Source organism: Numida meleagris, chromosome 3 (genome assembly GCF_002078875.1).
Source record: "Numida meleagris isolate 19003 breed g44 Domestic line chromosome 3, NumMel1.0, whole genome shotgun sequence".
NCBI classification, from domain to species: Eukaryota; Metazoa; Chordata; class Aves; order Galliformes; family Numididae; genus Numida; species Numida meleagris.
Genome location: NC_034411.1, coordinates 105,562,723 through 105,588,086, shown reverse-complemented (window position 1 = coordinate 105,588,086; position 25,364 = coordinate 105,562,723). Strand labels below are relative to the sequence as shown.

The 25,364-nt window shown below is 61.9% G+C and overlaps 1 protein-coding gene across 5 annotated transcripts; it reads left to right on the top strand.

Moving 5' to 3' along the window:
• Positions 92–23,630, top strand: DNMT3A (DNA methyltransferase 3 alpha). 5 transcript variants are annotated; one of them, XM_021390999.1, is made up of 23 exons: positions 92–301; positions 1,081–1,281; positions 4,555–4,659; positions 10,188–10,527; positions 12,387–12,433; positions 12,764–12,910; positions 17,657–17,869; positions 17,966–18,124; positions 18,205–18,312; positions 18,546–18,702; positions 18,783–18,932; positions 19,221–19,265; positions 19,522–19,601; positions 19,691–19,803; positions 19,996–20,179; positions 20,266–20,350; positions 21,101–21,246; positions 21,359–21,449; positions 21,813–21,961; positions 22,050–22,135; positions 22,487–22,556; positions 22,684–22,802; positions 23,211–23,629. In XM_021390999.1, the coding sequence occupies exons 2-23, from the start codon at positions 1,213–1,215 to the stop codon at positions 23,350–23,352; spliced, it is 2,805 nt and encodes a 934-aa protein (XP_021246674.1). In that variant the 5' UTR covers positions 92–301; positions 1,081–1,212; the 3' UTR covers positions 23,353–23,629. The 5 variants fall into 5 exon arrangements, with proteins under 5 accessions (XP_021246674.1, XP_021246672.1, XP_021246671.1 ...); XM_021390997.1 differs by lacking the exon at positions 92–301 and having other exon boundaries at positions 873–1,281; positions 10,188–10,458; positions 23,211–23,630; XM_021390996.1 differs by lacking the exon at positions 92–301 and having other exon boundaries at positions 874–1,281; positions 23,211–23,630.

The following is a 25,364-nucleotide window of genomic DNA, read 5'->3' as shown; positions in this document are numbered from 1 at the left end:
CCCCCACCCCGTGCACCGTGCACCGCAGCCCCAGGGATCGCTGCAGCCCCGGCAGCAGTTGGGGCCCCCTCTCCCCCCGCAGCAGCCCCGTGCCGCAGGCAGCCAAGGGGACGGGAGGAACGTGCCGGGCTCTGAGTTTGTGTTCCTAGAAGCAGGGCCCTGCCCGCCCGGCAGCCCCCCACCCCGCCGGCTGGGAACGAGCTGCGGCTGGAAAGCTCTAGAAACAAATTGCAGCGCCGGTGCCAAAGGCAACAGCAGCCTCGGCCATGGCTAATGCAGGCAGCGTTTTCCATAGCAACAGGTGCTGGGGCTGACGCCTCCTCCGCAGCCCCGCGGGGCCCTGCCTGCGCCGCGCACCCCGCCTCCTGCACCCTGCACCCCACACCGCGCGCCGTGCACCCTGCCTAGTGCAGCGTGCGCCCCGCATGGTGCTCTGTGCACCCCCACGCTGTGCACCGCGCCGCTCGTGCCGCGCTCTGTGCGCCCCACATCGTGCGGTGTACACCCCGCGTCGTGCGCCCCGCACCCTGCTCTGTGCGCCCCAGGTAGTGCACAGTGCCCCCCACGTCAGGCACTGTGCCCCCTGCACTGTGCACTCTGTACCCCACACACCCCACGCTATGCAGCCTGCACCCCACGCGCCCCCACGCTGTGCACAGCGCACCCCACACCCTGCATCCTGCACCCCACGCACCCCCACGCTGTGCACAGTGCGCCCCACACCCTGCATCCTGCACCCCACGCACCCCCACACTGTGCGCGGTACACCCTGCACCCTGCACCCCACACACCCCACCCCGTGCATCCTGCACCCCACACCATGCGTCCTGCACCCCACGCTGCGCACCCTGCACCCCACACACCCCACGCTGTGCATCCCACACCCCCACACCGTGCATCCTGCACACCGCATGCTGCACACGGTGCACCCCACACCGCGCACCCCACATGCCGGGGCGCAGGCAGGGCGCAGCGCGGCTGAGTCAAGGCTGTGCCATGTTAATCATTGCCACGCTCGGGGGCGCGGCGGGGGGCTGGGGGCCGCTGCTCCCCCTCACCCCATCCCTTTGCATCCCGCAGGGACCCACACGGGGGCTGGCTGACCCCTCCCGGAGCCCTCCTCAGAGCCGGAGCGCAGCGGCGGCGGTGGTGGTGGTGGCAGCGGGGCCCCTCGCGGTGCCAAGCCCCCCCCGTGCCCCCCCCCTCGGCACCATGCCCTCCAGCGGAGCCCTCGATGCCAGCAGCCCCGCGCCGGACCGCGAGGCGCATGACACGCACAAGGTACGGCCCCGTTTTGGGATTGGGGGGACCCCATAGCTGCACTCCCCCCGGAGCACGGTGGCAGCAGGGAGGGGGGAGTGAGGCTGAGCTGCGCGGGGATTAGTGGGGATTGAGCTATTTCTGGCGGTGGGGGCAGTGGGGAGGGGGCACCGCGCCGGCTGCTGCTGCAGGGACACAGGGTGACCCCTGCCGTGGGGCTGGGTTGGGGGTGTGGGGTGGAAAGGGTTTCCCCCACCGTGGGTCACGGTGACAACCCAACGGCTGTCCCCATCCCCGCGTGGCGCACAGAGCCCCTGACCCCACTGGCAGTCCTGGGCTGCCCCCCAGCTGCCTCTTCGTGTCCTCATGACACGAGGACAAACCCAAAGCCGGGTGCCCGCTCTCTTTACCAGAAGGCATCGCCCTTTCTTTGGGGAGGATTTTCCCCGGCGCACTGGGGACACGGCATGGCCGGGTCACGGCGTGGGGACCGGGGACGCAGCCAGCTGGATGCCAGCCCGCCGCGGGCAGCACGGGGACAGGGCCATGCGGGTTTCTCCAGGCTATGCTGGTCCCTGTGCCCATCAGCTGGGGGCTGCTTCGGTGCAGGACACGGCACAGAGGGAACACTGGAGTCTCTGTCCCCTTCTGGAACGTATATGGTGTGGTGCTCCACGGCACGTGCCTTGCTGTGCCCACAGCTGTCTCTCATCCCATAGGGATGACAGAGGTGCGCCAGGACTCTGTCTCACTGTCTCTGACTCTGGACCCCACAGTGCCAGTGCCCAGGGCCCCAGTGCCTGGGATCCCAGCAGGGTCCCACCGCCTGGGGTGCAGTGCCTGGGGTTCTGGTCCCTGGGGTCCTAGTTCTTGGGGTCTGGTGCCTGGGGTGCCCATGGGGTCCCATTGCCTGGGGTCCTATTTCTTGGAGTCTGGTGCCTGGGGTCGCAGTGCCTGGAGTCCCAGTGAGGTCCCGTTGCTCGGGGTCCTGGTGCCTGGGGTCCTGTGCCCAGGGTCCCCATGCGCAGTGCTGGTGCCTGGGGTGTGGTGCCTGGGGTCTCATTGCTTGGGGTCCCAGTGCCTGGGGTCCTGGTGCCTGGGTCTGCACATGACCTCACCTCGCTGCTCTGTCCCAGCCTGACCCCACTGGGACATAGCATCACACACTGAGTCACCTCTGCAGAAGGGACATATGCTGCCTTCGCTGTGGGTCACACCAATGACAACAGCTCAGCACGGGGGTCCCAACACCCAGCCCCATTACCCACAGCCCCGCTGCAGTCAGGAGCAAGGACCCGGCATCGGGTGCGGCGCCGGCACTGCGTCATGCAGCAGCAGCAGCAGCTCACAGCTCTCCCCTCGGAGGTGGTTTCCCTCTGGGTTGTTGCTTGGCAGCAGTGGTGCTGCAGGGACGCGCCAGGCTCTTTGGCGAGCCCCAGGGAGCAGAGGCGCGGGGTGATTTATGGGGAGGTGACTCAGCTCCCAGCGAGGGGCCGAAACATTGAGGGGGGGGGCTTGAAACTGGAGCTGCAGCCCTGTGCCTGTTTTCCTGTGCCACATTTTGGGGGTCCCTGGTGCTGTGCCCCAGCTCAGCACTGCAGGGAGGTGCTAAGCCCCATGGAGGTGCTCTGAGGGGTGCACATGGGGGGCATCACCCTGCAAAGTGCCCCCAGCTCCATCCTGCATGTGGGATGCATGTGGGTGCAGCACAGCCTGGGGTTCGGTGCAGGGATTGCAGAGAGCTCCAGGGGCTGCGTGGAGCTCCGGGGTGTGCATGGAGCTCTGGGAGTTATGTGGAGCTCTGGGGGTTACATGGAGCTCTGGGGGCAGCATGGAGCTCTGGGGGCAGCATGGAGCTCGGGGTTGCATGGAGCTCGGGGGTTGTGCAGAGCTCTGGAGGTTACATGGTGCTCCAGGGGCAACATGGAACTCTGGGGGTTGTGTGGAGCTCTGGGGGTTGTGTGGAGCTCTAGGCACCCCAGAGTGTCCCCCAGCTCTCCAGTACACTCTGATACCACACCACCTCCTCCCTGTGCCACATGGTCCTCATGGTCCCACGTCATGCCGTGCCAAGCCATGCCGTGCTATGGCTCTGAGACCAGTGCCCCCAGGGCCACCAAGTCACCTCGAGCCATGCCATGCCATGCAACACCAAGTCACCTTGAGCCATGACATGCTGTACCACATTGTGCCCCTGACATCAGTGCCTCCAGGGCTACCACATCAAGCCATGCCGTACTGTCCCAAGGTGTGCCATGCTGTGTCCCTGAAACCAGTGTCCCCAGGGCCACCCCCAGCCAGGACGTGGGGAGAACTGCAGCAGTGTTTGGAGTGGGGGAGGCACAAGCACCCCCTCCTCAAGTACCATGAGACGTTCGGGGCCAGCATGATGCCAATACACCCTCTACCAGTGGGAAGGGAGCAGGCAGCACATCTGCAGACCCCTCCTCCCAAATGCCCACCCGAAACTGGGGCCTCGTGGAGGCCGAGTCCCAGTGCCATAAGGCCGTGCATAAGGCCGTGCCATGCCCCTGCTTCTCAGCCCTGGTTTCCTGGCCATGTCCCGCCCTGCACAACCACCCCAGGAGCATGGCACCTCCAACCCCCAGCCCTCTCCCCACAGGCCAGACCCACGCTGGCTATGGCGGCTGGGCCCAGCGCTGTCTGCCTGCCAGCTCCCGTCCCCTCCCCGGCCTCTCCCTCGCCGCCCCCCCGCCGGCCTCCCCGCCTTCCCCGCTCCCCCCTCCGCGGCCTCTTCCTGCCTTGGGCCTCTGCTGCCGCCACCACTGCGATCTTCTGGGGCTCAGGTGGAGCACTCCCCGACGCTGTAGGCCTCGGCTCTAGGCCTCAGCCCCTCTGCCCTTAGGCCCGGAGCCAGTCCCGTTCCTACTGTGGGGCAGGCGGCACTGGGGGGGCCCAGCCCTGTGGGGGGGGGCATGGAGGTGTAGGCCCCAGCCCTGTGTTTGGGGCACAGAGGTGCAGGCCCCGGCCCTGTGAGGTGCACGGAGGTGTAGGCCTCAGCCCCACACACAGTGGAGGCAGTGTGGCGTCACCATGGCAACCGCAGGCTTCAGGCCTTGCAGTAGGCCGCACTCAGCCTTGGAGCCCCCTGGAGTGTGGGAATTTGGGGTGAGTGCCTACCGCCACCTGTCCTACGGAAATGGAGAGGGGGTGTGGGGCAGGTGGTGGGGCAGTGTGGGGTGCCACTGTGCTGTCCCACGGGTGCTGAGTGGGAGCCATGCCTAGGCCGCAGCCCCGTAACTGCCATAACTGTGCTCTGTCTCCATCCCACAGGGGGAAGAGGAGCAGGAGGAGCACCCGAGCAAGGAGGAGAAGCAGGAGCCAGGGACGCCCATGAGGAAGGCCGGGCGGCCCGGGCGGAAGCGCAAACACGCCCAGGTGAGCAGTGGAGCCCGGTGGGATGGCCATCCCCGGAGTCCCCTTTCCCTGGTGCTTCCAGCTCAGAACCACAGCCCACTGCCACCCAAAGTGGGGCTGTCTCTGCTCCGCTGGCCATAGGTGGTGGAAATGGTTCCCTCATGGAGCAGCCCCAGTGCTGCTGACACAGGGCATGGCACAGGAAAGCACAAACTCCGGTGTGGCACTAGCTTTGGGGACCTGGCGTTTGGTTTTGGGCACTGTTTTTGGCAAAGCTTTTAGTGGTGATGGATTCATCCTCTTGGCATGGGGACACATGGTGACACTGGGGACAGTGCTGGGCAGGAAGAGACCCCCAGCAGCACTGGCCATCGCCAAGGTTGGGCACACGGCCACGGTCAGGCACGTTGGCACTGCCTTTTCCATGGGACGCCAAAAACCTTTTTGCAAAAGTTTGTGGCTGCAATAAGTATGGGCACCGTCTGCTCCGTGGGACACCAGGAAACCTTTTTGCGGAAGATTGCAGCTGAAATAAGGGTTAATTCTCCAAAAGTTTGTGGCTGCAGTAAGGGTTAATTCTGTGCTTGGACATGTCTTGGCGGGACAGGGGTGCTCCGGCAGTGGCATCATGTGGTGGGATGACACTGGGACAAGGGGAGCAGCCATGGGGCGCAGTGGGGCTATAAATACAGCGGGATGGGAGGTGAGCGCGGAGGGCGGGAGCTATTTCGATGCGAGAACAATGCTGGCACAGGAACAAGTGGAGAGAAGTTATCCAGGAACGGAGCGAGCTGGGAAGCCTGGAGGGCTCTGACCCTCTGAGGGGCAGCTCTGGGGTCCCACATTGGGGCTGGAATGCAGCGGTGGCAGCGGTGGCACCTCCTGGTGCTGGAGGGGGCACAGAGAAGCGTGACCCCCATCCTTCCTGGGCACATGCACACCCTGTGCCACCAGGTGCAGGAGGGACAGGACCCAGGTGGAGAGGAGGACACATGGCATGGGGACACCGGGAGTGTGCCACCAAGGGCTTGTGCTGCAGAGGTGGCAGCTCTGTCCTCTCAGCATGGTGACACGTGGTGATGTTGGGGACTCATGGGGTGAGGAGCTCTTCTCGAGCCTCAGGGTTTGAAGAGGATGTGGGCGCAGAGATGGGGACCCCCAGCTGGGGAGGGGGTGGGCAGCCCTCCGGCGCGGCTGTAACAGGACCATTTGTTTTTCCAGGTGTTCCAAGGTATGTATCCTGAGGGGTGACGTCAGCCAGGTGAGCAGGGTCTGGGGCGGGGCGGCTCTGCCCCTGCACCTGGGGACCCTGCGGGGACGAGGAGCTGCAGGGTGTTGGTGGCAGCACCATGCCATGCCATGCTGAGCTGTGCCATGCCAAGTCACCTCGAGCTATGCCATGCCAAGCTGTGCCATGCCATGGCCCTGAGACCAGTGCCCCCAGGGCCACCAAGTCACCTCAAGCCATTCTGTGCCATGCCGAGTCACCTTAAGCCGTGCTGTGCCATGCCAAGCCGTGCCATGCCGTGGCCCAGAGGCCACCCCCAGCCAGTGACCTTGCAGTTGGTGCCACGCACGGCGGTGATTCTCCCCTGTGACGCTTTGCCAACAATGGAGCAGGCAGGAGCCCAGCACCATCCTGGCCATGGTGCACCCCAGTCCTCCCGCAGGCACACAGCTGTGGAGCAGCGTCCTTGGCGGGGGCCCTGCGGGGAGGAGAGTGCGGAAAAAGGCAGCGCTTGTTCCCAGAGCCGGCAGCGCAGAGGAAGAGGGTGGGTGGGAAGGAAGGCAGCAGCAGGCGGGCTGGGCCTTCCCCCGGGACAGGGATGGGCGCCAGGGTGGATTCACGGCCCCTTTCCCTGTTGGTGTGCGAGGGATGGATGTGCAAGGGACAGATGTCATGCAAGGGAGGCCAGAATGCAAGGGAGGCCAGAGTGCAACAGAGAGCTGTTGTGCAAGGGAGGTTGTCATGTAAGAGAGGTTGTCGTGTAAGGGAGGTTGTCATGTAAAGAAGGCCATCGTGCAAAGGAAGGCAACTGTGCAAGGGAGGACATCGTGCAAGACAGCCCAGCATGCAACAGAGAGCTGTCGTGCAAGGGAAGTTGTCATGCAAGGAAGGTTGTCATGCAAGGGACACTATTCTGCAAGGGACAGATGTCGTGCAAGGCAGTCCAGAGTGCACTGGAGAGCTGTTGTGCAAGAGAAGTTGTCGTGCAAGGGAGGCCATCGTGCATGGGGACGCCGTGCATGTCCCACACCCACCCCAGTTTCCTGGCATTGTCCACCCGCCCCACACAGCCCCCGGAGCCCCTGGCCGTGCCATGCCGTGCCGTGCCGTGCTGGGGGCGGTTTGTCCATGGTGACGCCGCTTTCCTGCAGCAGGGGCAGCTGGGGGGCAGCCGACAGCTTTCCGCCAGCACTGCTGGCACGGGGAGAGGCCGCCAGGGTGGAGGTAGCTCGCGTGACCCTCGTGCACGGGCACACGGTGGCCATCGTGTTGGTAACGCACATCCACGGCGTGACACCGTCCCCAGGAGAGGAGGGGGCACGGGGCCGCGCGCTGCCAGCGGGACGGCGTTGGGTGCCGATGAGACGGAGCTGGGGCTCCGTGCCCCACGTCCCCGTGCCACGGTTGGGTTGGCACTGCCGGACCCCCATCCGTCACCCAACGTCCCTCCCCTCTCCAGCCCCGTTCCTCCCCCCGCGCGTCGCGTCCCCTCCTTCCCGGCCCCGTGCGCAGCTGCTGCCCGCCTGCCCCGGCCTTCCCCAGCCGCCAGCGGAGGAAGTGAGCGCGGTCGGGCGAGCAGGAAGCGCCGTGGGGACACTGCAGCAGCACCGGGAGGAGACGGCCCCATAAGGGCTCGGGGTCCGCGTGCCCACCCGCGGGGGATGCGCCATGGTAAGCGGCCCCGGGACCCCCCCCCGGCACGCCCGGAGAGGGGGCTCCTGCGGGTGAGCGGGCGAACGGATGGGAAAATCCGGCGAGCGGAGGAGGGCAGAGGGTCCTCCAGCACCCGGCGGCCCCGCCGGTGCCCGTGGGGCGACGCTGGGACGGATCGCTTTCCCCCTCCGGGGACCCCCACTCACGCCGAGCCCCGCTGGCAGCGCGGCGCTCGCTGGCTCCGTGCCACCGTACGGTGCATCCTGGGACGTGTAGTTTGCCGGGGACGGGGAGGGAGCGCACGGGCGGTGGCACGGCGGGCAGCCGGGAACGCGCGTTTTGGGCCACCCCGTGGCACCGGGGTTACGGCAGTGACGGTGCGCTGAACTGGGGGGACGGGGGGGACGGGGGGGGGGGGCGAGCCCGGCGCATCGCCGCGATGGCGCGGTGACGCAGCGGCACTTTCACTCTCCTTCGCCACGGAAACCGCCGAGCTGGGCACGGCCCTTTCGCTCTGACTGTCACCGTGGCCACTTCGGACCCTTACAGCCCCGCTCGCCGACTGCGCGCCGTGCTCCGCGCCGCCGGAGGTGTTGGTGCCGTCACCCCGACGCTGGCACACGGGTGTTGCGCTCAGCACCACCTGACGCACACACGCACCCCGCTGGAGGTGTTGGTGCTGTCACACTGGCACGTGTTGCACGCTCCGGTTGTGCCTGCTCGGCGTGGCACGCGCGTGCACATCGGGTTGTCGCAGAGTTCTGCCTGTCCCGTGTGCACGCACACGTATGAACACCCACACACAGACGTCACGGGCGGTTTCGGGCCATCATGCACACACACACACACACACACACACACACACACACACACACACACACGCGCGCGCGGTTGTCACACGTCCTGTTGTCACATGCCCTGTCTCTTCCTGTCGCATGCGCACGCACGCACACCACAGTCACTGTCTCTGCCTGGCACACGTGCACGTGTGTCCCTGATTCCGCCTGTCTCTTGCACAAGCGCACACACTGCTGTCCCCAGCCCCACTGTGACAGTCCAGAGGGTCCCGGCAGCACCCAGCTGGGCAGGACGGTGTCCCCTCTGCTCAGGTTGTCCTCATTTGTCCTGGGACTGGGTCAGGTGGTGCCTTCCTGGTGTGTCCTGGTCCTGAGGGCACCGCTGCACTGTGTCCTTGTCCTCTGGGGACCATATCCATGTGTCTTGGTCCTGGGGGTGTCACATCCATGTGTTGTGGTCCTGGGGGTGTCACGTCCGTGTGTCATCATCCTGAGGGTGCCATACCCGTGTGTCCTGATCCTGGGGGGTCATGTCCGTGTGTGGTGGTCCTGAGGATACCATAGCCAAGTGTCATGGTTCTGAGGGTGTCACATCCACATGTTGTCATTCTGAGGGTGCCATGTCCATGCGTTGTGGTCCTGCAGGTGTTGTGTCCATTTGTCGTGGTCCTGAGGATACCATATCCGTGTGTCATGGTCCTGAGGGTGCCGTGTCCATGTGCTGTCATCCTGAGGATGCCACGTCCATGTGTCCTGGTCCTGAGGATGTCATGTCCACATGTTGTCATTCTGAGTGTGCCATGTCCACTGGTGTTGTGGTCCTGCAGGTGTCATGTCCATGTGGCCAGAATGGTTCTCATGGTGTCAGGTCTGTGCTTTCTGGTCCAGGGGATGTCATGTTGGAGTTTCCTGCTCCACATGGTGTTGTGGCCGTGTGTCAGTGTCCTGAGGTTGCCGTGTCAGGGGGACGTGGTCCTCAGGGTGTCATGGCAGCGTATCGAGGTCCCCATGATGTCACATCCTTTTCTGTTTGTTCTGGGGGTGTTGTGGCAGCATGGGTTAATGGCTGCAGGGCGTTGTGGAACAATGCCTATAGGGTGTTGTGGGCTGATGGCTGTAAGCATCTCAGCACAACACAGTGGGATGAGGGAAGAGGAGAGGAAGAGTAAAAGCAAGAAATCCCATGAGTCAGATAGAAATTGTTTAATAAACAGAGGAGAAGTGGAAGAGAAGACAAAGAAAACCAAAGAAGTGATGCAGAGATGCTCACCCACCACCTCCCACAGGTGCCCAACCAGTTCATGAGCACAGAGATGGCTGACTCCTAAACCCCATGTCCTGGTCTTCGTGGCGTCACCTCCATGTATCCTGGTCTTGGTGGTGCCACGTCCACGTGTCCTGGACTTTGTGCTACCACGTCTGTGCGTCCTGATCTTTGTGGTGCCCTTCTTCTGTTGGTTCCGTGGCACTATGTCATTGTCCTGAAGGTGACATATTGGTGTGTGCTTCACCTGATGGTTCCGTGGCGGCACCTCCTGGTCCTGAGGGTGCCATGTTGGTGTGTGCTGCTCCTAAAGTTTCCATGATAGCATGTCCCGGTCCTGAGGGTGCCATGGTCCTACATCCTGGTTCTGTCGATGTCGTGTCCACATGTCCTGGTCCTCACGGTGCCCTGTCAACCCCTGCCAGCCTCATGTGCAGGAGCTGGGACTTGGTGTGGTTTTTTTGGCACAATCAACTTTTTGTCCCCAAATTGTCACTGCGGTGCCTCATGTCTTTGGACACAGCAGCCAGAGGATGGGGACCACAGCCCCCAGACGGGTGATGGCATCCCTGTGCCCATCGCCAATCCTTTCCCTTCTCCTTTGCAGGTGGAAAGCAGTGACACACCCAAAGACACGGCGGCCGTCCCCAAGTGCCCCCCTCCCTGCCCAGAGGCCAGCCCTGCCGAGCCACTGCCCAACGGGGACCTGGAGGCGGACGGAGCCCAGTGGAAGGGCGCGGAGGAGGGCGGCGCGAGCCCCAAAAGCGGGCGCCCCGAGGAGGACGAGACGGAGAGCCTGGCGGATGGCGAGACGGGCCGGGCGCTGGAGAACGGCCGCTGCACCCCCAAGGAGGGCCTGGACGCCCCAGCCGATGAGGGTGAGCTGGCCCCTTCCGACCCCCAGAAGAAACGCGGGAGGAGGAAACTCCTGGAGGCCACAGAGAAAAGTAAGATCTGAGCGTTCAGGGGCACCCACTGCGCCCCCGGGCACCCCCGGCCCTTGCCCGTCCTGCTGGGGTACGGGCAGCAGCACCGGAGGAGGAAGAGGAGGAGGAAGAAGGGCTCCGTGCCTCGTGGGAGGGAAAGGGACAGGAGGGTTAGAGGGACGTCCTCCTGCATGCGCCCACGCGTGTGCTGCGTCCTTGTGCTGCTTTGCATGGCGGTCCCGCATGTGCCGCAGAGGAATTGTGCATGGTGCACCCATGGGATGCGGTGCTGGGGTCCCTTTGCTGGTGCCCACACCCTTGGTGCTGGTGGGAGACACGTGGATGGGGCCCACCTGGGCATGGGGACACCAAGGCCATGGGGTCTCCTCCTTGGGGATCTCACAAAGAGCCGGGATGTTGGGCTGGGCACCCTGAGCGAAGTGGGGATGGAGGGAGGCAAGTAGAGATGAGCAAGATGGAAATGGATTTGAGCGAGAGGGAGGTGGAGGTGGAGATGAGATGGAGATGGAGATGGAGATGGAGACGGAGACGGAGACGGAGATGATGGAGATGAGCAAGATGTGGATGGAGATGGGATGAAGATGGGGGTGGGGCTGGAAATGAAGGTGGAAGTGGAGGTAGAGATGGAGATGAGGATGGAAATAGAAGTGGAGCTGAGCAGGATGGGGATGGAAATGGAGATTGAAGTGGAGATAAAGATGGGGTTGGGGATGGAGATAAATAGAGATGAATGGAGATGAGTGAGATGGAGAAGGGGTTAGTGAGATGGGGATGGAGATGGAGATAGGGATGGGGTGGGGATGGCCATAAGCAAAATGGAGATGGGGATGATCAAGGTGGGGATGGGGATGAGCGAGATGGCTACAGGGATGAGCGAGAAGAGGACGGAGGTGACTGAGACAGGGATGGAGATGAGTGAGATGGAGATGGGGATGGAGATGGAGATGGAAGTGGGGATGCAGATGGAGATGAGTGATGGGGATGGAGATGAGCGAGATGAGAACAGAGATGGATGAGATGGGGATGAACCAGATTGGGAAGGGGCTGAGCGAGATGGAGATGAGTGAGCTGGGGACAGGGATGAGCCATCCACACGCAGGCCTGGGGAAGCTACCGTGCATCCCCCGCTGAGCCTGCAGGCTGCTCCGGAGGCACGGAGCCGCGCAGTCCTCGCTGCACCTGGCTGCAGGGCCAGCCCGTGACTCACCCTCTGCAGGGAGTGGGGTGGCTGCCAGCGGCTGCGCTCGGGTTTCACCTCCCCGCCAGGGGCTCATATTCCTCAGCCCTTTCCCCTCTGCATTAAAGAGCCCTTTCATACCCTGCAGCTCGAGCTCTGCAGCGAGAAGCCCATCGCGCTGTCCCCTCCATGCCACCCCGTGCTGGCGCTTGCTCTGTCCCCACGCTGAGGATGCAGGCCTGGGGGAACGTCGCTTCAGTCGGTCCCCGGGCCTCAGTTTCCCCACAGGCAATCCCTAACCCCGTGCCTCAGTTTCCCCACCTGCAGCCCCACTGCCTGCGGGCAGGATGAGCAAGCTGGGCCTGCAGCACCGAGGACGGCAGGGACGCGGTGCCGGTGCCCAGCCGGTGTCACTGTCCCGTCCCCCCCCCCCCTCCCCGCAGCCGCGTCACCCGGCGGTTTTGCAGCCCCAGAAACAGTGGGGTTATTTTTAGCTGCTTTCCCGGCAGTGGCTCTGCGCGTACCTGCAGCTCTGCGCGAGGGGCCGAGAGTGCAGGAAACCGCCCTGGCCCCGCTTCCCCTGCGTGCCCCGGGGCCCCCCCTACAGCCAGGGCTGCCCCCCAGCCCTGCCCGCGTCCCACCCCATGGCGCCGCGCTGATGGCTGCTCTGCTCTGTGTGCAGGCAAGGAGGAGAAGGAGGAAAACAACTTCGACAGCCTGAAAATGGAGGCAAGTGTGTGTGTGCACATTAAGTGTGTGCGCTTCTGTGTGTGCACGTGTGTGTGTGTGTGTGTGTGTGCGCACCTTTGTGTGCATATAAGTGGGAGTGTGCACGTGCAAGTGCACCTCTACATGTGTGTGCGCACGGGTGTGAGTGTGCACGTATGTGCAGCCCTTTGTGCATCGGTGTGTGTACACATCTGTGAGTGCGCACATGTGGGTGCACACCCATATGTAAATGTTTGCACATAACATGTGAGTGTGCACACGGGGGGCGGGGGGGATGCTGGTGGTGCCCGCAGCCCCGTTCCCCACTCTGACCCTGCTCTCTCCCTGCAGGGCTCCCGCGGGCGGCTGCGGGGCGGGCTGGGCTGGGAGTCGAGCCTGCGGCAGCGCCCCATGCAGCGGCACACCTTCCAGGCAGGGGACCCCTACTACATCAGCAAGAGGAAGCGCGACGAGTGGCTGGCACGCTGGAAGAGAGAGGTGAGGGCATAGTGACAGCCGGGTGACAGCAGCCTTGGGGACACCGGGATGGTGCCGTGGTGCGGGTACATGGGCTGTGCTGTGGCTTGCCTGGGACGCAAGTGGGGTGGTGGAGGTGAAGCACAGTGGCACAGAGCACAGCTGGCATGGCCACTGTGTCTCTGTGTCTCTGCATTCCCATAGGGCACAGGGTACAGCTGGCACTGCCATGGGATGCTGGCATGGCCATGATGTCCCCGTGGGGCACAGGGCACAGCTGGCACAGCCTTGGTGTCCCCACAGTCACAGCAAGGTCAGGTCACAGCTGACTGCCCTGTGGGTGTCCTGGAGGGGTCCCAGTCCCTCTGCGCTGTGGGGACACTGGGGACACTGGTGGCAATGCCACCCTGTGCTCTCCATCCTGCACGGGGCTTGGCGTGGTCCCAGTGCAGTTCTTGCACCGAGCACCACGCTCCCAGCGCACGGTTCCCTCGCCAAATAAACGCGGATTCAGGTCAGCCAGCAGCATTCGGCAGCCAAAAATAATTGGGGAAAAATGCTTTAAAAAAAAGCAGAATACATCTTTTCAGCAGTTCCTCTTTCTCCAATAATGCCGATTTTGGCCGTGCGTAATTCTTTTATTTTTCTAACGAGACAAAGTGTTTTCTTTTCATTACGGGGAGAAAGGCTGAGCCACGCTCAGTGTGCTTCCCATGGGTCTCACAGCCTGGCTGCCAATTGTCACCTGGTGCTGGCGGCAGCAGGGACACGAGGTGCCCATGGCAAAGGGGCAGTGTCCACTCCCAGCTGCATCGACAGTGTTTGCTCATTTTGGGATGTGGAGAAGGCTCAGGTGTGGGGACTACCGCTCCATGGCATTAGCATGCCATGGTAACACTGTCCCGGCCCACTGTGCTGGCCGTGGGATGGGATGGGATGGGATGGGATGGGATGGGATGGGATGGGATGGGATGGGATGGGATGGGATGGGATGGGATAAGACAAGGATGGGGGTAGGGATGGAGATGGTGATGGCAGTGGCAATGGGGGTGACCATGTGGATGGCCATGGAGATGGCAATAGTGATGGGACAGGGATAGCGTGGAGGCAGAGACAGGATGGGATGAGGATAGGATAGGACAAGCGTGCAAGTGGGAAAGGACATGGCAATAGGATGGGGATGGGACGAGTTGGATTGGGTTTGATTGGGTTTGGATGGGATGGAGATAGGATAGAGGTGGGGCAGGGGTGGGACGGGCTGGGGTGAAGGTGAGCATGGCGATGGCAGTGGCAATGGTAGGGGGATGGGATTGGGATGAGTTGGGTTGGGTTTGGTTGGGATGGGATGGCAATGGAGGTAGAGATGGTGATGTGGATGGCAGTGGCGATGGTGTTGGGATGGGGATGTGGTAGGAAGGGATGGGTTGGAATGGGGATGGGATGGGGACAGGATGTCTGTGACCTGAGGGCAGGAAGGCGTGATCGCCAATCTGCCAATCACAGGGATGTGCCGATCTCTGCTTATCTCTGCGTTAATGGTCAGCGGATGGGACATTTCCTCCATCTCCTGCCCTGCTACTTCCCAAGACAAAGGCTGAACAGCCCCGAGCAGAATTAGCAGCGTGCTCACCCCCACCAGGAGCTTTTCTCCGGTGCTTTTTGTGTCCCGCCTGGATCCTGGGGTCCCCCAGCCCCAGCAGATCCTTTCACAGTGCTACGTGCCGTGGTTGCCCAAGTTCCGTTGGGTTTCCAGGGTGTTGTGCAGGACCTGAGTGACTCTTCCCAAGAGAGTGTCCCTGTGTCTTGTGGGTCCGCGTGCTGGGGGGGTGTCCATGAGTATCTGTGCTGCGGGGGTCCTCATGCCATGGGGTGTGCATGCCATGGAATTCCCATGCCATGGGGATCTCAAAGCCATGGGGGTCCTTGTGCCATAGGGGTCCTGTGCCACAGGGATTCTTGTGCCATGGGGTCCCCATGCCACAGGGATCCCCATGCCATGGGAGTCCCCATGCTGTAGAATAACAGTGCCATGAGGATCCCAGTGTCATGCGGGTCCCTGTGCTGTTATGTCCCCATGCTGTGGGGGTCCCTGTGCCATAGGAGTCTCTGCACAGTGGAATTCCCGTGCCATGAGGATCCCAATGTCACGGGGTCCCTGTGCCATCGGGATCCCCTTGCCATGGAATTCCTGTGCCGTGGGGATCTCAGATTTCCGACCCTTGGGCAGGGTGGGGGTAGAAGGGGACGGGCAACGGGGATGGGGACGGGAACAGGGACAGGACGAGGGGCCCTGCTGCCACCCCCACCCCGTCCCCCTTCTGCCCGCATTGCATTGCCCGGGGCCCACGGCCATTCCCTTTGTCCCCTCCATCTGCAACACAAAGGGGCCCCGAGTGACTCAGCCCTGCGCTGGGGACACCGGGGGGGTGGGCACTGGGCTGGGTGCTGGCACCCCGAGCGCATCGCATCAGTCCCATCCCAGAGCCGTGCCGTCTCCATCTCCGCGCTCATCCCTCGTCCGACGAAGGCTCGGCTCCCGCAGCATGGCGCGGTGCCGCATGGCCAAGCCTGTCCCCGGCGGTGCCACCACCAGGCGCACGCTGCGACCGCGCCGCGACTCCGCTGCCACGCAGAGACGGCGCGGCCGCAGCATGGCCATGGGGCTCGTGTGGGAGCAGGCATGGACGGGGACGGGCACGCGTGGGGATGGATGTGTGGGGATGGGCACGCGTGGGAGTGGGCACGGATGGGAATGGGCGCGTGGAGGTGGCACGCGTGGGAATGGGAACGTGGCTCGCGTGGGAGTGGGCGTGGGTGGGAGCGGGTGCACGGCATGGTGGGTGCTGCCAGTGCGGGGTTCTCTGCCCCACTAGGACGGTGCTGTGGGTTCGGAGCTCGGGGTGCCGGGGCTGTGTCAGCTCTGGGGTCCCCACGCCTCGGGGCAGAGGTGGTGGCACGGTGTGGGGCCGGGGGGCTGCGAGCCCGTGGGACGTGTGGCTGTTGGGGGCACGGTTTGGGGTGTCCGGATTCGCTTTGGGGTGCTGCTCAGGTGGGTGCATTTGGGAACAGCCGGCTCCTTGGGGACACCTGGCAGCTGGGGGGTATGCTTTGGGGTGTTGGGGAGATTTGCTTTGGGGTGATGCTTAATTGGATGCAGCTGGGGACACGCGGCTCTTTGGGGGCACCTGGGGGACATCTGTCTGTCCGGTGGCACACTTTGAGGTGCCCGGAGTTAGTCTGGGGTGCTCCCGAGGTGGGTGCATTTGGGGACACCCGGCTCTCCGGGGACACCCGGGGGACATCGTGGTGTCGGGACGCACTTCGAGGCGCCCGCAGCCGCTTTGTGGTACCGTGCCGTGCCGTGCCGAGCCGACCCCCCCGTGCCACCCCACGGCCGGGTTGCGGAGCCGTCCCCCTTTGTCCCTCCGCACCGCGGCACGAAAGGAGCCCAGCGCCGGGACAAAGGGCAGCGCTCCGGGCCGGGCCGAGCCGGGCCGAGCCGTGCGGGGGGGGCGGGCCGAGCCGGGTGCCCCGCAGCCAACCAGCCGGGCCGATTGGGACCATGTGACCCGGAGTTCCCAGACAAAGAACCGCCAGCCGTGCCCCCGGCTCGGCACGGCACGGCACGGTACGGTACAGCACGGCTTGGCTCGGCTCGGCTCGGTCCGGTCCGGCCACAGCGCCCAGCCCGCATGGGTAGGTGGCTGCGTGGGGTGGGCACGGGGGTGGCACGGCTCAGCCCAGCACGACTTGGTGCAGCTTGGGCCGCTTCGGTTGAGTTTGGCACGGTTTGGGCTGAACTCCACGCGGTGTGGTTTGGCGCAGGTTGGCCTGGTCCGGGCCAGCTTGGCAGAGTTTGGCATGGTTTGGCCAGGTCGGCGGAGTTTGGCATGGTATAGTCCAGTCCAGTGCGTCTCAAGCTGAGTTTGGCACAGTTTGGTCCAGTCTGGTCCAAGTTGGCTACGTTTGACACGGTTTGGCCTGGGTCTGGTCCAGTTTGGCTGAGTTTGGTACGGTGTGGTCCAGCTTAGCTGATTTTGTCACAGTTTGGCACGGTCCAGTCCAACTTGGCTGAGTTTCACACCGTTTGGTCCAGTTCCGCTGAGTTTGGCACGGTTTGGCCCAACCCGGTCCAACTTCTCTGAGTTTGGGACGGTTTGGCCCAGGTCTGGTCCAGCTCAGCTGAGTTTGGCACAGCTTGGCCAGGTATTGGGGTATGAGCAATGCAGGGGGAAAGCGAGGCATGGGAACGAGGGGGAGCAGGTTGTGACACGTGGCACGGCCCCCAGGGGTTGGTGCTGGGGGGGGGGCAGCTGTCCCCGGGGGGTGGGGATGGGATGGAGATGGTGGGATGGGATGAGGGTGGGGACACGGAGATGGAGATGAGGATGGGGTGGAATGAGGATGCAGTGTGACGTGAGGAGGATGGGATGGAATGCAACGGGGTGAAGATGCGATGGGGTGAGGATATGGTAGGGTGAGGATCAGAGGCAGCGGGATAGGATGGGGATGTGATGGGGTGGAATGCAACGGGGCTGAGTGGGGCTGCGGTGGGATGGGATATGATATGATACGATGAGATGAGGATGGGATGGGATGATGAGGTTGCAATAGGATGGGACGAGGATGTGATGAGCTAGGATGGGATGGGATGAGGTTGGGGTGGGGTACAGATGCAGTGGGATAGGATGAGGATGTCGTGGGATATGGATGCGGTGGGATGGGATGAGGGTTTCCTGCACTGCCCTGACACCTCTCTCCCGCCAGGCGGAGAAGAAGGCAAAAGTGATCGCCGTGATGAACGTGGTGGAGGAGACGCCGCGGGCCGAGCCGCAGAAGGAGGAGGAGGCCAGCCCCCCCGCCTCGCAGCAGCCCACTGACCCTGCCTCGCCCAACGTGGCCACCACGCCTGAGCCTGTGGTGGCCGACGCTGTCGACAAGAACACATCCAAGTCAGCCGATGACGAGCCCGAGTACGAGGTGAGCACATCCCACGCCGCCAGCACTGTGCGGGGCCAGGGCCATCTCGAGGGCAGCCCTAACGCTGTCCCTTCCTTGTGCCCCCCGTACCCGCAGGACGGTCGGGGCTTCGGCATCGGCGAGCTGGTGTGGGGCAAGCTACGTGGCTTCTCCTGGTGGCCGGGGCGCATCGTGTCCTGGTGGATGACGGGACGCAGCCGGGCAGCCGAGGGCACCCGCTGGGTGATGTGGTTCGGGGACGGCAAGTTCTCAGTGGTGAGTGGCAGCCCTGCTCCGTGCGCGCCGTCCTTGGCGTGTCCCCTTGTGGGTGATGGCCACCGCGTCCCCTCCTGCAGGTCTGCGTGGAGAAGCTCCTGCCCCTCAGCTCCTTCTCCAGCGCCTTCCACCAGGCCACCTACAACAAGCAGCCCATGTACCGCAAAGCCATCTACGAGGTGCTGCAGGTGAGCACTGGTGGCACCGGGAGGGGACATCGGGGACGTGGCACTGCTGAGAGCAGGGCACGGTGCAGATGCGGCTGGGGAAGTTGGGGGCCAGCATTTGTGGAGTGGCACCAGGAGGGGACACGAGGACATGGCACTGCTGAGAACGTGGCGCTCAGTCAGTGCACATGTGGCTGGGAATGGCACCAGGAAGGGACACGGGAAGTGACGCAGCGCCGGGTGCTCCCGTGCAGGTGGCGAGCAGCAGAGCAGGGAAGATCTTCCCGGCGTGCCCCGAGAACGACGAGACAGACACCTCCAAGGTGGTGGAGATCCAGAACAAGCAGATGATCGAGTGGGCGCTGGGCGGCTTCCAGCCCTCCGGCCCCAAGGGCCTGGAGCCTCCCGAGGGTGAGCGGTTGGACAGGCACGGGGACAAGGGGTCTGTCTCCATGCACGCTGCCTGCTCACGGCCTCCCATTGCCCCACAGAGGAGCGCAACCCCTATAAAGAAGTTTACACAGAGATGTGGGTCGAGCCAGAAGCCGCTGCCTACGCGCCACCCCCACCCGCCAAAAAGCCCCGGAAAAGCACAACAGAGAAACCCAAGGTCAAGGAGATCATCGATGAGCGCACCCGAGGTACCCACAGCCCCCCCTGGGTCTGCGTGGGGCTGTGTTGTAGAGCTGCCCCATGCCTGTAGGGCTGACCGTAGTGGGGTGCCCACAGTGGATAGCCCATGTTGAAGTGTCCGTAACGGAGAACCCCTGGTGGAGTGCCCAGAGTGGGGTGCTCATAGCGGGATGTCCATGATGGAGTGCCCATAATGGGGTCCCTTCACCTTGGGGACCCCCCAAGCAGGGCTGGGGGCACAGAGGGGTTCCCCTCTCACCCCTAACCCCCAACCCTGAGCACATCTCCCCCCACAGAGCGACTGGTCTACGAGGTGCGGCAGAAATGCAGAAACATTGAAGGTGAGCACGGCACGCGGCCTCCAGCACCCCCTGACAGCAGTGGGGCTGGGAGGGCCCTGAACAGCCCCCAACCCATGGTCAGGGGGGTCTCTGGGGCACCACCTCCCCCCCAGGGCTGCCATCTCCTTGTCCTTGGGGTTCTCCAGCGTGGGCATGGCTGAGCCTTGGCGAGAAGTGGGGTGGTCCCATTGGGGCCTTGGGGTGCCGGGGTGGGGGGCTCTGGTTTACTGCCCCTCCTCCCTGTGTGCCACCCCAGATATCTGCATCTCCTGCGGGAGCCTCAACGTCACCCTGGAGCACCCTTTGTTTATCGGGGGAATGTGCCAAAACTGCAAGGTATGTGCAGAGAGGTGGGGGGCTCTCACAGCCCCACACAGGGCTATGGGGTGGGGGGCCCACACTGATGCCATGCCCTCTACCCCCAGAACTGCTTTCTGGAATGCGCGTACCAGTACGATGACGACGGATACCAGTCCTACTGCACCATCTGCTGCGGAGGGCGTGAGGTGCTCATGTGTGGCAACAACAACTGCTGCAGGTGGGGGGAGCAGCTGGGGGGGGGGCTTCTGTGGGGCTGGAGGGGCCCCACAAAGTGTGGGGGCTTGCAATGGGAAGGGGTTGTCTAATAGGGATGAAATGGAGGAGATGGTGGCACATGGGGACTGTCACCAACACAGTGTGCCTGGGTGGCACCGAGACCCCCACCCTGACACATGTCCCCCCACCCCAGGTGTTTCTGTGTGGAGTGTGTGGACCTGCTGGTGGGGCCGGGGGCTGCGCAGGCAGCCATCAAGGAGGACCCCTGGAACTGTTACATGTGCGGCCATAAGGGCGTCTACGGGCTCCTGCGGCGGCGCGAAGATTGGCCGTCACGCCTCCAGATGTTCTTCGCCAACAACCATGACCAGGAGTTTGTGAGTGTCACCTATCATCCTCCAGACCCCCCCATCCTGTGGCACTGCTGCCTCAGCCTCATACCCCCGTGCCCCATTGCTTGTAGGATCCGCCCAAGGTATACCCGCCTGTCCCCGCCGAGAAGAGGAAGCCCATCCGTGTGCTGTCGCTGTTCGATGGCATTGCCACCGGTGGGTCTGTGGGGCTGGGGGCAGCTGGATGGTGGCACCCACCCCTGGGGAGAATGGAGTGGGCTGGGGAGTTAGGATGGGACAGGATGTGGAGGTGGGGTGGGATAGGACATAATAGCACAGGATGGAATGGGATGAGATGGGACATAAGGGGAAGAGGTGGGATGTAATGGGATGGGATAGGATGGGACATGATGTCATGGGATGGGGTGGGACTGAATGGAGCAGAATGGGATGGGGAAGTGATATGGGATGGGACATGATGGGATGAGACAGGATAGGGCATAAGGGGACGTAATGGGATGGGAAAGAATAGGATGGAGTAGGACATAATAGGATGAAATAAAACATAATGGGACAGGATAGAGCGGGATTGGACAGGACAGGATGAGACTGGATGTAATGTAATGGGACGGGACATGATGGAACATGGTGGGTTAGGATGGGACATTATGGCATGGGCTGGGACAGAATGGAATGGAATGTGATGAGTTGAGATGGGACATGATGGGATGGGGATGGGATGGAAGTGGATAGGACATCATGGGATGGAATGGAACAGGATAGGACGTATTGGCATGGAATAGAATGGGACATAATGACACGGAATGGGGTGGAACAAGGAAGTGACATGGGATGGGACAGAATGGAATGGGATGAGGTGGGAAGAGATGAGGCAGGACATATGGGACAGGGAGGTGGGCTGAGACCCCTGTCCCACTGCTCGCCGACCTGGCCCCCTGCCCACAGGCCTGCTGGTGCTGAAGGACCTGGGCATCCAGGTGGACCGCTACATCGCCTCCGAGGTGTGCGAGGACTCCATCACTGTGGGCATGGTGAGGCACCAGGGCAAGATCATGTACGTCGGAGACGTCCGAAACGTCACCCAGAAACACGTATGTCTCCTCCAACACAGGAGTGATGCCGGGTCCATGCCCCCATCCCACTGTCCCATGGCATCCCCACGTTTGGGGCATCCCCCAGCTCACCACGTGCTTCCTCCCCCAGATACAGGAGTGGGGCCCCTTCGACCTGGTCATCGGGGGCAGCCCCTGCAACGACCTCTCTATTGTGAACCCAGCCAGGAAGGGGCTGTATGGTAAGGCTACGTCCTCTCCGCATCCCCTCGCCATGTCCCCTCACTGCATCACCATCACTGCATCCCCTTGCTATGTCCCCTCACCTCATTATGTCCCCTCACTGTACCCCTCGCCGCATCCCCTCACTCTGTCCTCTCATCATGTCCCTTCACCATGTCCCCTCTGCATCTCCTCACCATTTTCCTTCCACGTCCCCATCACCATGTCCCCATCACTGTGTCCCCTTGCCATGTTCCCTTTGCATTTCTTTGCCATTTCCCCATCAGTGTGTCTCCATCAGTGTCCCCCTCGCAGTGTCCCCTCACCACATCCTCCTGTCACTCCCCTCAATCCCTCTGCTGATGCCACTGTCTCCTGCTCAGAGGGCACCGGGCGCCTCTTCTTTGAGTTCTACCGCCTCCTGCACGAAGCGCGGCCCAAGGAGGGTGATGACCGACCCTTCTTCTGGCTCTTTGAGAACGTGGTGGCCATGGGGGTGAGCGACAAAAGGGACATCTCGCGCTTCCTCGAGGTCAGTGCCTCTCCACATCCCCATCCCATGGAGCACCCTGGGCCCTGCAGAGCCCCCGGTGACCCCTGACCTCTCTGTGCTCTGCCAGTCCAACCCTGTCATGATTGATGCCAAAGAGGTGTCTGCGGCGCACCGGGCGCGGTACTTCTGGGGTAACCTTCCCGGTATGAACAGGTTGGTGAGAGCCCCCCAACCCTGTGTGTGTATTTGGGGCTGCCCTCTTGGCTTGGGTCCAGCACTGGGTGCCACCATGGCTCTGCAGCCCCCCAGAGTCCCCAAAATACCTGTGGGCAATGGGCATTGATGCTCCTCACATGGCTGCAGCCATCCCCTACAAAATCATCCTGGGGAGTCACCACGTGGGGACATGGGATGTGGGGACATGGGGACCCAACAAACTCATCCTGAGGAGCCACCACGTGGGGATGTGGGGACATGGAGACCCAACAAACTTCCTGGGAAGCCACCACGTGGAGACGTGGGGACATAGCACTGCCACCCCATGCCAACCTCTGTCCTTCCCAGGCCGCTGGCGTCCACAGTCAATGACAAGCTGGAACTCCAGGAGTGCCTGGAGCACGGCAGGATAGCCAAGGTCAGCCTATGGGGGGCATGGGGGCCCTGCCACATCCCCAAGGGGTCATGGTGCCCAGCTGTGGCACTGGGGATGGCACTGCCCTTGGGTGCTGCACCCGGTGACAATGAGCCCGTGCCTCTTGCAGTTCAGCAAAGTGCGAACCATCACCACTCGCTCCAACTCCATCAAGCAGGGCAAAGACCAGCACTTCCCCGTCTTCATGAACGAGAAGGAAGACATCCTGTGGTGCACAGAGATGGAGAGGTACCATGGGTGCTGGGTGGTGGGAGGCACCTCCATGTGACGAGCCTCCGTGGCACAGCTCCACACTGCTGAGCCTCTGGGAACAGTTCTGCACGCCAAGCCTCCGTGTGCAGTTCCACATGCTGAACCTCCATGGCATGTACCAAACCTTCATGGCACAGCTCCGTGTGCCGATCTGGTCCTGTATGGTGCAGTTCTGTGTGGTGTGCCATGCCATGCCGTGCCTCTGTGGTGCAGTTCTGCATGCTGAGGGTCCATGGCACAGCTCCATGTGCCGTATCTCCGCAGCATAGCTCTGCATGCCAGGGCTCTGTGGCACAGCTCCATGTGCCAAACCTCCGTGGCACGTGGGACCTCCACCTCTGCCCCGCTGTCACCCAGCTGACCCCATGTCCCCCCGTCCCGCAGGGTGTTTGGCTTCCCGGTGCACTACACGGACGTGTCCAACATGAGCCGCCTGGCCCGGCAGAGACTGCTCGGCAGATCCTGGAGCGTGCCGGTGATCCGCCACCTCTTTGCGCCCCTCAAGGAGTACTTCGCCTGCGTTTAGGAGAGCCGGACGGGGACTGTGCCACGGAGCGCGTCGGAACCGAACCATCCATGCCAAGAGAAGAGAAAACGCGGAGCGAGAGAAGAGCCAGCACCCAGCAGAGAGACGGGAGCACGGCGCGGCGGCCGCCGGCACGCGCCTCCCCGAGCGCAGGGCTCGGGGCCTCCCCATCCCCAACGATCAGCTTTCAGCCTATTTAAAACCAGGAGAAAAAAAAAAATTAAAAAAAAAATGAATAAATAAACCGCACCAGGACAAAAAAAGAAAACAAAAGGAAAAAAAAAAAACCCACAAAACAGAAGGAAAAAAAAAACGAAAGGAAAAAATAAAATATGGATAAAACACATCATGGGAAATCAAAACATGGAAATAAACAAAAGGAAAAAACAAAATATGAAAATAAAAAACAGAAGGAAAAAATAAAACTTGGAAAAATACCAAATTATGGCAAAACGAAATGTGGAAAGAAAACAAAATACAGAAAAAAAAACAAAACGCGGAAAAACAGAAGATGGAAAAACAAAAGATGGAAACAAAATGTGGAAAAAACAAAGGGAAAAAAAAATATGGAATAACAAAATAAAAGGAAAAAAATGTGGGAAATACAAAATATGGAGAAACAAAACGTGGGGAAAAAAAACCAAAATGTGGAAAAATCAAAACGCGGAAAAATGAAATATGGAAAAACAAAATGTGGAAAAAAAAAACAAAGCAAAAGGAAAAAAAACAAAGCAAGGAAAAAAGTAAAAAGCAAACCGAAAGACAAAAAAAACAAAAGGAAAAAAAAAAGGAAGGAAAAAAAACACAAAATAAAAGAGGAAAAAAAAAAAAAAAAAGAAACAGACAACCGACCAACCAAAACGGTTTTTAATTTTTTTTCGGGGTAACCTTTTCCGTTTTCCGCTCTTTTCTGGCTGGGTTTTTCCGTTCGTTGGGTCCCTGCTGCTCGGAGCCGCGGCGCCCGCGCCTCCCTCCCTCCTTGCCAGCAGCACCGCGCGCGGTGACACGGAGCAGAAGCACCGGCGGGGACGCGGCGGACACGCGCACGCCACACTCACACCTTTTCTACAATATTTTGGGTGCCTACCACATGGGAAACCTTGAAGAAAGCAAATCCTAGGAGCCGCTGTTACCTCTTGTTTACAGTTTATATATATATGATAGATATGAGATATAGATATATATATATATAAAAGGTACTGTTACTACTGTACAACCCGACTTCATAATGGTGCTTTTAAACAGCGGGGGGAGTCGAGACATCAGCTTCCACGTTGCCTTACGCGCCGCGGCTTTCCGGAGCCGCGTGGAGGGGGCCGGCGGGGCCGGGGGGGAGCCCCCACCCCGACTCATGCAATAACCTTTTTCTGTCCCAAAAGGAAGCGGCGCCGTCCCGCCTGACGTACTGGTGCTGTTCTGCGTACGTGGCCCCGAGCGGGCGGAGGTTTCGGCGCGGAGGCGGTGCCGGAGCGGTGCTCGGACCCTGGTGCTAACGCCGGCTTGGGACGAGGCTGGAGCCCACCCCGGTGCCGGTGTTTTTTCGGAGCGATGGGTTCCAGCGGTCCCTTTGGTGGGCACCACGGTGCGTCCATGCTGCACCCGTGGCAGCGGCGGCTGCAGGAGGGCGTAGGGCGGCCGGTGCTGTGCTGAGCGCAGGGATGCTGCGGTGGCGTGATGGTGGTGGTGACCGTCATGGGTCATGGTCATGGTCATGGTGACAGAGACAATGGCGGTCATGGTGATAGTCATGGTCTTGGTGGCAATTGTGGTCATGGTGACAGTGATGGTCATGGTCATGATCATGGTTATGGTCACGGTGACAGTCATGGTGATGGTCACGGTGACAGAGACGGTGGCAGTCATGGTGATGGTCATGGTCTTGGTGGCGGTCATGGTTATGGTGGCTGTCATGGTGACAATGACAGTCACGGTGATGGTCATGCTGATGGTGATGGTCCTGATGACAGTGGTAGTCGTGGTCATGGTTGTGATCGTGGTCATAGTGATAGTCA